The sequence below is a fragment of the Heterocephalus glaber genome, unplaced genomic scaffold (assembly GCF_053883595.1).
Source record: "Heterocephalus glaber isolate CG9 unplaced genomic scaffold, H.glaber_assembly_v1.0 deba00000470, whole genome shotgun sequence".
NCBI classification, from domain to species: domain Eukaryota; kingdom Metazoa; phylum Chordata; class Mammalia; order Rodentia; family Bathyergidae; genus Heterocephalus; species Heterocephalus glaber.
The window spans coordinates 16995292-17008626 of record NW_028258145.1 but is presented as its reverse complement, the minus strand read 5'-3'; the positions used below and the strand labels follow the sequence as shown (position 1 = coordinate 17008626).

At 51.1% G+C, this 13335-nt stretch overlaps 1 protein-coding gene across 4 annotated transcripts in view; it reads right to left on the bottom strand.

Moving 5' to 3' along the window:
* Positions 1–2105: 2105 nt before the first annotated feature.
* Polr1a (RNA polymerase I subunit A) overlaps positions 2106–13335 on the bottom strand; it is a 77852-nt gene continuing 66622 nt past the window's right edge. For 2 of the 4 annotated variants that reach the window (XM_004844590.3, XM_087204267.1), the window contains 8 exons: positions 12806–12963; positions 8252–8378; positions 7201–7311; positions 6372–6647; positions 5379–5579; positions 4083–4200; positions 3459–3623; positions 2106–3121 (listed from right to left, as the gene is read on the bottom strand). In XM_004844590.3, coding sequence (XP_004844647.1) covers positions 3021–3121; positions 3459–3623; positions 4083–4200; positions 5379–5579; positions 6372–6647; positions 7201–7311; positions 8252–8378; positions 12806–12963 — 1257 coding nt within the window. In that variant the 3' untranslated portion in view covers positions 2106–3020. Of the gene's footprint in view, positions 3122–3448; positions 3624–4082; positions 4201–5378; positions 5580–6371; positions 6648–7200; positions 7312–8251; positions 8379–12805; positions 12964–13335 lie in introns of all 4 variants that reach the window. The other 2 variants (XM_021258201.2, XM_021258203.2) reach the window with 2 other exon arrangements.

Below are 13335 nucleotides of genomic sequence, written 5' to 3'. Positions count from 1 at the left end.
GAGAAGTTGGTGCAGAAAGAATAATGGTTGGGGCAGGGTGGGGGGAGATGAGGACAACAAGGAGTTAGCGTTCAATGAGAACAGATTATCTGCGCACATATTTGGGGGTGTGATGGTTTGGAGGTGGTTTGATCCCCAGAGGTGCACAGGCAGAGGTTTGGTCTTCCAGGTGGGGGTGTGAGGTCTCAGATTTTACAGGTAGGGCCTAGTGAAAAGGGATTAAGTCATGGGGCCACAAAGGACTGATGCTGGCCTCACTGGACTAATTAGCCTGCAGAGAATGGGTTGTTACAAGGGAACCCAATACCAGCTCAGAAGCCCTCTTCTGCATGTGCTGCTGGTCACCCTTGGATGTGCTCCCAGCACTGTGATGCCACCTGCCATGAGGCCTTAACCAGTGCATAAGCTGCCACATGCTTTTGGGCCTCCAGAACTGCGAGTGACATAAACCCTTTTTTAAACATTTCCGGCCTCAGATATATTGTTACAGCAATACAAAACTGACAAAAGAGAGAAGGGAAGGTGCAAATTCAGACTGGGAAGGGGACAAGGGGCTTCATTCAGTCCTGGTTTGTTCCTACTTGATTCAGGACAGAAGATGTGTCAGACTCATGGCAGCAACTGTAGGGATGCCAGTACTGATTTTGTTGAGAACTCAGAAAGGAAATTGAAAAAAAAAAAAAAAGTATGAGCAAGCCAAATAGATATGGAGACTGTCACCTAAAGGGCAAGGCCTCGAGGATGCCCAGGAACTGTGGCTGGCTAGCACTTTGGGGTTCTGAAGAACTCACAGCTTCCATGAAAAGTTTGTGAACCCTTCTGGACAATCTCCATTCTGTTTCGATTGAAGTAACTTTGAAGCTATAATCCCAGTTACTATGGAGGCTGAGGTAGGAGGATTCCAAGTTCAAGGCCCACCCAGGCAACACAGCCAAGACTATCTCAAAATAAAAAATTAAAAGGGTTGGGGTGGGGTGTGTGGTTCAGTAGTAGAGTGCTTGCCTACCATACATGAGGCCCTGGGCTCAACCTTGAGTCAGTACTGCCAAAAAAAATTAGAAACAAAAAACAAAACAAAACAAAAAAACACCCAAAATAAATAAAGATTTTTGCAACTGATCTATCTTCTTCATCAAATTTGGCCTGGGCCAACTTGTGGCTCTTTCCAAAACTCAAGAGCACACTCAGAGGAACCACATTTACAATCCTGAGAATACTGCAAAGATGTCTTAGCCTGCCAAGCACTGGAACATCTGTTTAAAAACCAGATGTGCTGTTTCTACTCATCCGCTGGGGGAGATAATGGTGTAACAAGGCCGTATGGAGGGGTGAGGGCAGGAGGCCATCACCTCGTGTCCTGGCATAGGTCAGGGCTGATCTGAGCATAGGGGTCAACAGCCCTGCCAGTACTCAGAGCTTGCTCTTTCACCTTCATGACCTCTGAGCCTGGGTGGGGTGGATCCCGTGAACTATGGACCCACTCATTTGTCTGCCAGATGTCGCAGCATTGGGGTACCTTGTGATCTCCTCTGAGGACTCTCTCACAATTCTAGCTGAGCGGAAATCACCAAGAAGTACTCGTCTTTGACCTCAAAGAATGAACGCTTAACCCTGCAGGCTGGGCCTCTGTAGCACAGGGTTCCACAGGGACCTGTCCTTCTTGGCTCCCTTGGAAGCTTTTGTACTCCTTGTGTCCAAGGGAGGCAGGACCCTGTCATGTGCAGGTGCAGGACACGGGCTGGGCCCTGCCCCACGTCTGGAGGGAGTAGTGTAGTCCCTCTCCCCTGGCAAGGCCTACCTTTAACTCCGACCTCACCCTCGAGCTTATTGCAGCCCCCCACCCCCACCCCAGGTCAACACAGCTCCTTCCCACTGGCTTTTGTTCTGTGCTTCTCCTGGCCATTGGGCCAGAGCTGGAAAGGGACACTGGCTGAACACATAGGGTGGTGGTGAGGGGGCCTGCAGGGGATGAGATCTGCCCCCACAATCTCAGATGAAAGCAAAAAGAGGGATTGAGGTCTAACTGTGCCAAGAAAATCCCAGTTCTGGGTTCTCAACTCCAAATGCAGAAACCACAAACCAGAGGAAAAAATAAAAAACACAAGTCAGTTTTCTCCCCTCTCCCAAAAGCTAGTTCCAGTGATGTTTATTACTCAGCCTGAGTTGGAATAACATTAGACAAAAATAGAAACAGCCTCTGGTTTTACAAAGCCTCTGTATAAGCCCTCTCTGCCTTTTCTGTTCAGGTCAGGGCACCCTGCTGCTATCTGGGGTGGAGAGGGCCTGGATGACCCCGGCCACAGCAGGGCCTACACAGAGGCTGCAAGCCTCCACATATCCGAGAGCAGAGCCAGGGAAGCCAGGCAGCTTGACCAATGGCCCCAGCGGGGTTTTCTGTGTGGGGTAAGCTGCTGGGGCCCTGGAGAGACCGGTTATGGTCTCAAGGCCCTGCTGCAATGCAGGCATGGAAGTTGGGTGGCTGGAGGACTGTGCTGCTCTACCCTTGGCCCACGAAGAAGCCCTGGATTGGGGCCTCCACATACTCTGCCCCCAGGTGTTGGAAGAGCTCCAAAGGGCAGGTCAGGGAGTGGCAGGTTCTGTTTCCGGTCACGGGAGACCCCAGGAATCCTTTCTGCAGTCACTGGCACATGGAGCAACAGGATCTCACTTCTATACACTGGAGCCTTGGGTCCCCAACAGCAAAACACAAGTGGATGTGCCCTTGGTCCTCCAGGGAACATCCTAGGGCTTCTCCTCAGGATTTGCAGTGTAAGCAAAACCCCAGCCATGTTAGAGGGACTCTGAGAGCATTGTTATAATCCTGAGATGGGGCAGGAAGAGCAACACTGCCACTTTCTACTTCCACCCGAAGACCAGTTGCTTTTTGGAGCTTGAGGTCACTGCTGTGCTCTGAACTGTCACTCTGAACCATCTTGGAGTCTGACCTTCCGGTCCTCTCCTGTGCTGGTCATACCCATATCCAGGTCCTCCAGGCTGAGGAGATGCTGCTGCAGAGACCGCTATCTCAGGGGTTGCTTGAGCTCGAACAGGCCCGTCCCACCTTTGACAACCTTACCGACCACCAGGCAGGCTGATGGGGACTTCAACTCATCGTGGGATCCTGTGAGAGATACAAGAGCCTATGTCGGGGGGCAGTGGGGAAAGCTGGGGGTGATGTGAGAGGATGGGGAGGCCTCAATGCTGAGGTGTGAGAGGCCCGGTCCTGAGTCCCTGCAGCTGACAGCCCATGCTGCAGTGCTGCTCCCACCTTTAAAGGGAGGAGGGCCCCTTCTTCTTTCAGGACGCATAGGCAGCCTTCTCATCTGCTGCCCCCACCCCAGCCCTATCATTCTGAGATCTCCCTTGAGTGCAAGGTGCTGTGGAAAGGTGCCTGATGGGACAGGCCGTTGCCCAGGGTGAGTCAGGAGACGGAAGACCAAGCACCTGCCTGTACTGACCCATCATGGTGGCCTGCTTCAGAAACTGGAAGCTAGTTTCAAATGTCATCTGCTGCAGAGGAGAGGAGCTTGACCTGATCCCGAAGCGATTCAGTGGCTTGTACACACCCTCAAAGCACATATAATCAGCAACCAGGGACAGATGGCGAGGATCCACTGCAATGCCTGTCACGGGAATGGTAACATTGGCAAAGATTAAGCAGTGACGAGGGAGGCAGCTGGGAAGCATCACTAGACACAAGCCAGGCTGCCTGTAGCTCACATCCTGGGGCTCCCTCCCAGCTCTGCCACCTCTGTGCCTGGTCTGGGGACCACCCTGTGCCGGCATCCTGCTCTCCACACCCACCTAGCAGGCTCAGAAGTGATGACTCATCCATACTGGGGAACCAGAACCCCGCAGGCAGGATGGGCCAAGTCATCAAACTTTTGGGAGCTTCTCAGACACCAGCTGCTGAGAAACCACTGAGTGGCTCAGTGACGGAGCTGCCGTCTCCTCACATTTCCTCCGGGAACTCTCAGACACTGTGGTCTCCCACTGCAATGCACTGCACTCATTTCAGTTCTGCCCTGGCACACACCCAACTCAGGCTTGACCTTCTGGGGTGTTTTGGGAGTCCCTCTTACCATACACGGCAAACACATCCTTGATCTCCTTCTCGATCACCCGAAGTGCAGCCTCGATGCCGTATGTGTTGGCCATGGCATGGATGTCATTGGAGTAGAGGCGGCGCAGGTCCAGCACCTGGGAGAGGAAGGGGGAATTTAGTGCCCAGCCTCCTGCACCTACTGTCTACGTGTCTTCCACCCCCACCACGCTCTCTCTCCATGTGCCTGGTAACTGAGCACAGCTGATGACAAAGTGTGGAGAGGTGACCCAGGATGGGTGCAAGGGAAGCTGATGACGTGCTTGCCAGGCTCCAGGCCTGTACTGCTGCTGTGACCAGAGTCCAGGGATGACTCAGGACACACTTAAGATTTAATAAAAAGAAAATTCTTTAAACAGAGAGGGCTGTTTACTAGGATGGCTCCCTCAGCAGAGAGCCCCCAAACCCTCCCAGGATACACATTCAGGGACAGGCCAGCCCCATAGGGGTCTTTCAGGCCTCACCAGAGGGTGAGGCTCCAACTCAACCATCCTGGAGTGGCCCTCAGTGGCTATGCATTGTGCCGGAAAGGGGCACTGCCCCACAACCAGACACGTTTCACTGAAGACAAACAAGTGACCTGACTGCTCCTTGGAACAAACTCCACCAGCATACATGACCCAAACCACACCACATGGAGACGGGAGCTGATTCATATGAGCCTGCTCATCCTCCAAGGCACTGCTGGTCAAGGCAAAAGTGTGCGAGGGACGGGGCCTCTGCCAGCCTAATGCTGGCTAAGGGGTTAGGGGCCCCCAAATTCCTTAGTATCCTGTGGGGGGAATCCTTGCGTTCAAGGCTGAAAGCAACTCAGAAAGGATAAGCATATTTGTGAGCAGGTGGGACAGGAATGCAGGGTCTTGGCCAGCACGGCATAGGGTGTGCTGGGTTAGGCTGGGTCTCCTTTCCCAGAAAAAGTGAGCAGATCCAGGGCATCACTGAAACACACTATTTCTTATAACTCTACCTTGGGAAGGTCTTAATTTCAAAGAAAAATAACTTTTCAAAAAAAACCTAGAAACTCTGGGTTAAAGTTCACCAAGTTTCCGCACTATAAGCTTTAACAAGGCTCACACGAATCATCCTGAGTCTCCAGGGGGCGGGAGAGGACATGCACACTTGATTTGGGGAAGACATTTTAAAAGCATGAACAGCCTAGGAAGGGGTAGAATTAGTGGGTCCCAAGTCCCAAGTGGCTGGATCCCAAGACAATACGAGGTCAGGGCTACCACTGCATCCCAGACCAGCCTATAACCCTGGAGAAGTGGACACGCACCTCAGAGTACTTGAACAGCTCTGGGAGGTTGATTCCTTCTGTGTTTAGCACAAGCTCCTTCTCATTCTTACAACTGGTAGTTTCATTCAGGAGGCACCGAGTGATGCCCTTGGTTGTGTAAACAACAGCGCTGTGGGCCAAGGACATGATGAGGGAGCTCATGTCAAAGTTAATTTTCATCAGAGGGAGCTTCAACGTCACCTGCAAGAGGAGAGTGAGCTGGGATGTTGGAGCTGGCAGGTTCCTGGGCACCTAAAAGCCCTCCCAGAGACATGGTGGCTGGGGAGGAGAGCTCGAACACTGGCTGGCTTTACTGACCCCTACACTCACTCACATTCAAGGTTGGAATAGTGGAACTGCACTGTCACAGACATCAGTGACATGCAGAAACTCATGTCCACTCAATCCTACCCTACCGTCCTTTAAATGATGGCAAGAATGGTACATGTTGCTCTGGGCCTGGGATCCCATTCATGAGTCATGTTAGTTATGCTACCATTTGGGAACCACTAACTTAGGTCCAAGGGAAGATAAAAAAATAAGTCTGTGAGATGTTGAGGCCTCTACACCATCCAGCCCTGAAGGGAACCACAAAAGGCCCAGGGTGGGGGCCATGGGCCATGTGTGTGGGGAGCTTTTAGGTTCTTCCTTGTTGGCAGTGAGGTAAGTTAACAATGTTAGTGTGCTGAGCACTAAGTGAAGTGACACCTTTGAAAGAACCTGCAGGGCTTGGCAGATGAGACTCAAACTATTCCTGAGCAACCAGAGGGCCCTGGCTCACTAGCGGTTTGAAAATGGCACACATGGGGCTGTGCTTTGGAGCACAGGGTCTAGACATCACCAGATTATGAACTCTCATGGCCTGCATGCTGGGAAAGCAGGTGACCCAGCATGGATGCCCCTGACCTTGTGACTTGAGCTCTGTGGCAGAGCCACCTGAGGCCATGTGGTGGGCGGGGCCTGACCAGGGACCTAGCTGTGCACCACACTGACCTGGCACCATAGGCCCTCCTCAGTGTCATACTGGTAGTCCTCAATGAACGAATGGGCCTCACGCACAGCCTGGACACGGCACTCCACAGCCTCTGCTCCCTGGGGCTCCCGGTGGAGGCAGAGAGGTTTCTGGGATAAGTCCTCCTCCAGGACTGAGCCCACCTCATCTGGTTCATGGGCCCAATTGGCATCTTCACCACAGATGTTCCCATCTTCCTGTGTGTCATCATCTTCCTCTTCCTCTTTCTCCTCCTCTTCCTCACTCTCATAATCCACCTGGTAGGAAGTGGAGTGCAGACTGCTACTCAGGGGCCCACCATGAACCACACTTGGTGTCTGGAGCAAGGACCCTACAAAGGCTGGCTCTGGCCTGGGCCCCACCTGCCCCACACTCTTCACCCAGGGTTTTTCTGCCCTGGTCTGGCTACCTTCCTCCCCCCTACCTTCTGGCCCTTCCACTCTACACACCCACCTGAGCTCTTACCCAGGCAGTCCCTGGGCCCCTCTAACCTGCCCTTTGTCTCTGCCGAGTTTATGACAGGACTGCTCTAGGATGGGTGCGGGGGGAGTATCACATTTGTGCAGCCTGACTGGTAACCAGAGGCTTCTATGGATTCTGCAGTCTGATTCAAACCTGGGGTCACCCAGATCCAAGGGGCGTCCCTATTCCTGTCCTCTAAACCCCATCTGCTCTGTTGAGAGGTGTGCGGCACAGGAAGTCTTGCTTCAGAGTTCTGGTGGGCTCCCAGCACAACACAGAGGCCATGTCCTTCAAGTGCCAGAGGAGGGATACGACACAGACCCTTCACCTCAGCCAGACACCCCTCACCTCTTCCTCTTGCTTCTCCTTGGATTTTGTGTCAGAGGCATCAGCATCTCCCTCCTCAGCTTCAGCATCCACAATGTTCCCCTCGTCTTCCTCATCACCTTCCTGCTCTCCCTGTGGTGGGAGGACAAGAAGGAAAATGATTCACTTCCAATATTCAGTGCTCCATGAATCCACAAGTCTATCCACAAACCCCTCTGGCCACCCATTCATCCTCCGCCTGCCCACCTTTCTACTTACCCACCCAGCCATCGTTACATCCACTACCACCTCCCCAGATGCCCATCTACCAACTCTTCTTCCATCCATCACCATCCATCTACCTCTCAAGCCCATATCCCTGGTCTGGCCCTGGACTCCAGGCCTCCTTCCCTTTAGATTTTATATATATCGCTTATAAAATTTTTCATTTAAAAAGAAAGAAAAGTGCTAGGGCTTTTCAAGTCCTTAAAAGATGGTGTAAAATATTGTTCCAAATATTTTTAATCAATTCAATTGCAGGATGGGAAAAGGAGGAAGGGTAAAAATACTCTAAAGTATTTTTTTTTTAAAGTACTCTATATTCCACCAAGACAATCCTCCTCCAATCGTTGCCACTGAGGCTTGCCTTCTTTATTATAAAATATCTCTTTGGTCCCAGCCAGGTGGGCCTCAGTTCATCTGGTCTAGAGAAGCCAAATGAAATCAGAAAAAGAACTGTTAAGGTTCAGCATACACCATTACCAAAAGTCCATCTTCAGGATGAAAACCTTCTACACAGAGCTCCTTGCAAGGACACATGGAAGTTCCAAGGCCTTGACCCAGGGCCAGTCACACCATGGCACCTGCAGCCTCCCTGGCCCAACCCATCATCTGAAGAGACGTGGCTGGCAGGCTCTCTTGGAATAGCAGACAAATGCTGAGGTGAGTGGAGAGATGGGCACCATCAGGAAGGGGCCTACAGCTTGCTATGAACAGTCCCAGAGCCTTGCCCCAAGACTATAGGACCTCTATCTCCCTCGCAGCCTTGGAACTGGCCCTATGTGGCCCCAAGTGGCCCCCAGGTCTCACTCACCCGACTTCTCCCTGATTCTCCAGCATCATCGAGATCCCGCTGTGTAGCTCTCCGAGTGTTCACGCTTCGGAAGGCTGATGCTTTACTATGCCTCTTTCTGATGGATTCCATCAGAAGTTTAAAGAACCTGAGGAGAGAGGAAAGCCACGTCCCGTGGTCAGTACCAGTGTGTCTGACCTTCCTCTTGTGGTGGGGCAGGATGTCGAGGGAGTCCCACAGGGGATTAACGCATGTGACAGAGGCCAGTCTCTCCTATCCACTTGCTCCCTCTCTCCTTTCTGAGGGGAAGGCCTGGTCTGGATACTGGCTCAGTCACTTCTGGACTTCGTGGCTTTGAGCCTATGTAGCTTTTTGCTCTATAAATTGCTTGTCTACACAATGTGCGTATTAGTATGGTATAGTCTTAAGAATCAAAAGTGACCCTGTGAGGCCGGGGATTTAGCTCAGTGGTTCTGGCACCTGCCACGCAAGCGCAAGGTCCCGAGTTCAATCCCCGTTACCAAAAAAAATTAAAAAAGAAATGACCCTGTGACTGACACACTTCCTAGGGTCCGACAGGGCATGTACTTGGTAAATGACAGTTGATGGTGCCACTGTGGTTGTCATCTAACCAGGATGGAGAGAGGTGCTTTGCTTGTCACTCACAGCATCTCCAGAAAGTTAAGCTGCTCAGGCCAGAGGAGCCCCCTTCTCCTTGGTCTAGGAGGCCCCTCACTTGGGACAGAGAATGAAGAGTTCTGAAAAGCGCATCAGAATTTCAAAGGACAGTGACAAGTTACTTTGTGATAAATCATCTCAACAGGTTAGAACCAAATCAGTTGGAAAGAACCCATCTACAGCTCAGAGCCTTTCTTGGCCCGTGGCCCCTCTTCCTGAGTTAGACCTTCTTAGGGTCCCTTAGGGCTTCACCCTGTGCCCTCCACACTGTTGCTTCTCTCAGACAACCTCTTGCCTCCTGTTCATCAGGCTGGAAAAGCTGACCAACCTGGACTGCTTTTAGCTGCAGAAAGCATCCAGATCCCTTGTACACCCGTCCTGTGCTCTCTGAGCACTCACCCTATGCCGGTATGCTAGCCCTAGGGGCAAGATGAGGGAGAAAAGGCGGGTTCCTGGCCCCTAAGAAGCTGAGCCTTAATTTGAAAAGTGGGTGGGTTAAATGTTTACTGTTTGGCTCATTAAAAACAAAAGAATGCCATCCTCACTTCCTTTGGTTTTGGGGGCAGTTTTTCAAAGAGGTTCATGGTTTTGCTGACGTTTCCATCTTTGGCAGAAAAAAGGCTCCTCACCCACTAGTCTAGTGATGCACTTGTTCACCAGGCGCCAGGGATGGGGACAGGAGACCAGAGCAGAGGAGGCTGGGTCTCACTTTACAGGAGCAAGGGAAGTTTCTGTGCCAGCCTGGAGACGAGTGCCTGGATCTGCCTGTGACATGGGGCTGCTCTTTTGGCATAGGAGGCCACTGCACAGAGCAGAGATGGAGTCAAACTGGGTGGCAGCTCCTCTCTGCTGGACCAGTTTGTGGCAATGTTATAGGTGAGGCTCCTCCCCGCAAATGTCCATCTGCTCCCACCCTTGAGCATCCTTTGGGCCTCCGCTACAGCCATCTTCCCTGCTGCACCTGCAGCTCTTGTCTACATGCTGGATATGTACTGATCTTTCAAGGCTGGGTCAAAGTGAAGACTCAGCTCCTCCAAGAAGCCCTCCCTGATCCCCCAGCAGGGAATCCTTTCTACCCTGGCCCCTCTCTGGTGACCAGGAGAGGTGAGAACACAGGAGATGATGAGGGAGAAGATGGAACACCGGTCAGTATGAGGTAGACGTGTGGCATGTGCCAGTGTTTCCTGGGAGGTGCAGTCATTTACCTTTCTGTGATTCTGCCAAGAGCAAGAGAAGTGATGGGCCACAAGAACTGCCTTCTGGAGGTGGTGCTGTCAGGTGGCAAGTGAAAGGGAACAATAGGGGGAGGTGGCAGAGGAACCTCCTAGCCCATATAAATAATTACAAACTGGGAACATGACCTTGGGCGTTTCTGAAAGTGCTTGTTAACAGCGGTGCCACCTGCTAGATGGAGAGTCACAGACAATAAAACTGCAGATGGCCAGCTGGGTCAGTTCATGTCCAGGATGGGAGGCCAGGACCTACAGTCCCTGACTCCTAGCCCAGTGCTCTTTCTTCTTCATCTCCCCTGTCCACCTTCTAGATCATGAATACTAAGTGATGAGTGCTAGTGCAGACATCAAGGCATTAATGCTTATACAGCTCCACCTATGGAAGTACCTCTCTGTTTTCATTTTTGCTCCACTTTATGTCAATAAAGTCTCATGATCCCACAACTGGAATGAAGGGAGGGAACGGGAGAGGAGAGAGAAAAGAGGGTGGTGGGGAGAACAGAAGAAGGGAAAGAAAGGGTAGAAAGGAGGAGAAACTGCTTCAGGGAGGAAGGGTTGCTCTTCTGAAAGCACATCCTGCCCACTTGCATTTCCTGTGGATACATAGAGGGCTTAATATGGCTGTGTCACTGCTGGGTTGACAAGCTCAGCCCAGTTAAGAGCCTGCTTCTTCTTTTATCTTTGGCCAAGACCTCAGGGCCCTTCTGCTGTAGTCACTAGGCTACCTCCATCCAAGCACCTGATATGGCCTTGCTGATTACAGCTGCTCAAGGGCAAAAGGAAAACACAACCAGGAGGTCAAGAAGTACTTCACTGCTGGGAACAAGCCAGGGCTTTCACTTAACAGGAAGGAAATTTTTAAAAGTGACTTACTATTTTCAATTCCATGAGGCAATGTCAGTAGAGAGGTCTGAGCATGGCCCAGCACTTGCCTCATGCAGACCTAGCAGGCAGGAGCTTCAAGTGCAGAGAAATGGGGCAGTCCACACATTCCACCCCTCTCAGTCATTCTCAAGAGGCCGTGTGATCCTAATTCCCACTTCTCAGAAAAGAGACGCTGGGCTGGCACAAACATCTGCTGCACCTGGGAGTTCATGTTCTTCTCTTAATTAATAAGCTGGCAGGCTGGAGCACACACTGCTTTCCTGTCACTGTGCCCAGCAACTTAGAGTGCATGGAGGACCACCTGATGGAACAAACCTTCCAGGGAGGTGCCGATGCAGGTGTTCCCCAAGGCTTAGCTAGCAGTCTTATGCAGGCCTTGTGTCATCTGGGGCAGGATATGCCTGGCAAGTGCCCTACATCCAAAAGGCTGAGTTCAGACCCAGGTTCAGCTATCATCCTAATGCCACCTGCATAGAGGGCTCCCCTGTAGCTAGGCCTCATCTTCAGGGAGAGGAGTAGAGGGCAGAGGGCAGAAGGCAGGAGAGACACCCTCTCCTGGCCCCACCTGCCTCAGTGACCAGTTCATATGGGATGAGCGAGGGCTGGGGAGCTTTATCTTGTGCTGCCTTGGTTCTCCACATCCACGCAGCTCTGGAAAGACCTGGGAACTGATCTGGGTCAGAGGCAGTGCTCAGTGGCCTAAGGTTGAATCTCACCAACAGATGGCATCTATTTTGCTTACCAGGCTTTTAAAATATAGAATTGGTGGCTGGTACTTAAAAGTTAAAAGACTTTTTTTAAAAAAAAATAAAAACAAAAGCATGCATTCAGATACCCCAAAAAAGAAAAAAATATGAAAAAACAAAAATTCAGGGCCAGGGATTTAGCTCAGTGGTTCTGCTGCCTGCTTTGCAAGCTCAAGGTCCCAAGTTCGATTCCTGGTACAAAAAAAGAAAAAAGAAAAAAAAAACAAACCAAAAATTCAGAACATCTGACTGTAATGGCTCATGTTTCTGCAGAGTGACAATCAACCCCAAGACAGGTTCCACACTCTGGAAGAGTCTGCCAGGGGCTCTCCACCTGCTTCACAGGCTCTGACCTACTGGGGTCTGCAGCAGGTGAGGTAAAAGTGCTTTGTTGGCTCCTTTCCACTTGTTCCTGTTCCAAAGAGACCAGCTTCCTGATCCTGTGCACTCAGCATTATGGCCTGAACTTTTCAAATATCCAACTATAACTTGACTTGAGAGAAAAAGGAAGTTCATTCTCCCCACCAGACAAGAAACAGAATTTCTCTGGTCCTCTTTAAAGAGCTGGAGGTAGCCTGGTTACAGAACCGGGGTTTAAAAGCAGCATGCCATCAGCTTACTGCCCATTATTAGCAGACTGCAAACCACATTATACTGCTCAGCATAACATCCCATCAAACATTAACGCCCTGGGCTGGTCTGAGTCACAGAGGCACCACTGTGATAGGGCTCTTTACTCTTACATGTATTTTCATGCCCGAACATTGCAAACTCAAGATGGCAATAATCTTGACACATCAACTGAAAAGGGGAAATGGGTTCAGGGAGTGATATGTGGCCCACAAAGTCATATCCACAAGCTAGACTGGTGGTGAGGTTTTCCGATTAGGTTGTAGGACCTGCTCTTTTCCTAAACACTTCACCTATAGGGCTCACTGGGCAAATACACCCAGTCTCTAGGCACCCTGTGACCAGCAGCGTGGTGCATGCTATGTGAGTCAAGGTCAGTGAACAAATATGGCCCATATTCTGACCTTGTTTCCATGAAGCGCAGGATGTCCTCGGGTCTCAGGCACTTCTCCTGCTGGTAATACACATGTGGCAGGAAGTGAAACTGTAGCTGGTACACCCGGAATTTGTTCTGCTTTTCCCCCATACAGAAGGACTCCTCAACATCAACTTTCTGCAACACCTAGAATCAGATAGATGAGGAAAACTTGGTTTGTCCAAATCCTAGGTAAATGCACCACAAGTGGATTATAGGAAACCAAGGAATTGAGGAGACAGCAGCAGGGGCCCAAACTCCAAAGAAATTCTAGTGCACTCTGCTGGCAGGACTCCTCTGGGGGAACAGGGGACACAGCTGGAAATCTCCTCCAGAGAGTGGCCAGAGATTGTGAGGAGTGGGCTTCTGTGGAGCTGGTAAGCTACCCAGGAAGCACTCGCTGCAATTTTTCGGCACAAAAGGATGCTGTGGAACTAATGATTATCTTTAAAAGCTTCCAGATCCATCCCTGCTCAGCACTGCGCAAACACTGGGCAAACAGCTTCTCTTTCCCTTTGG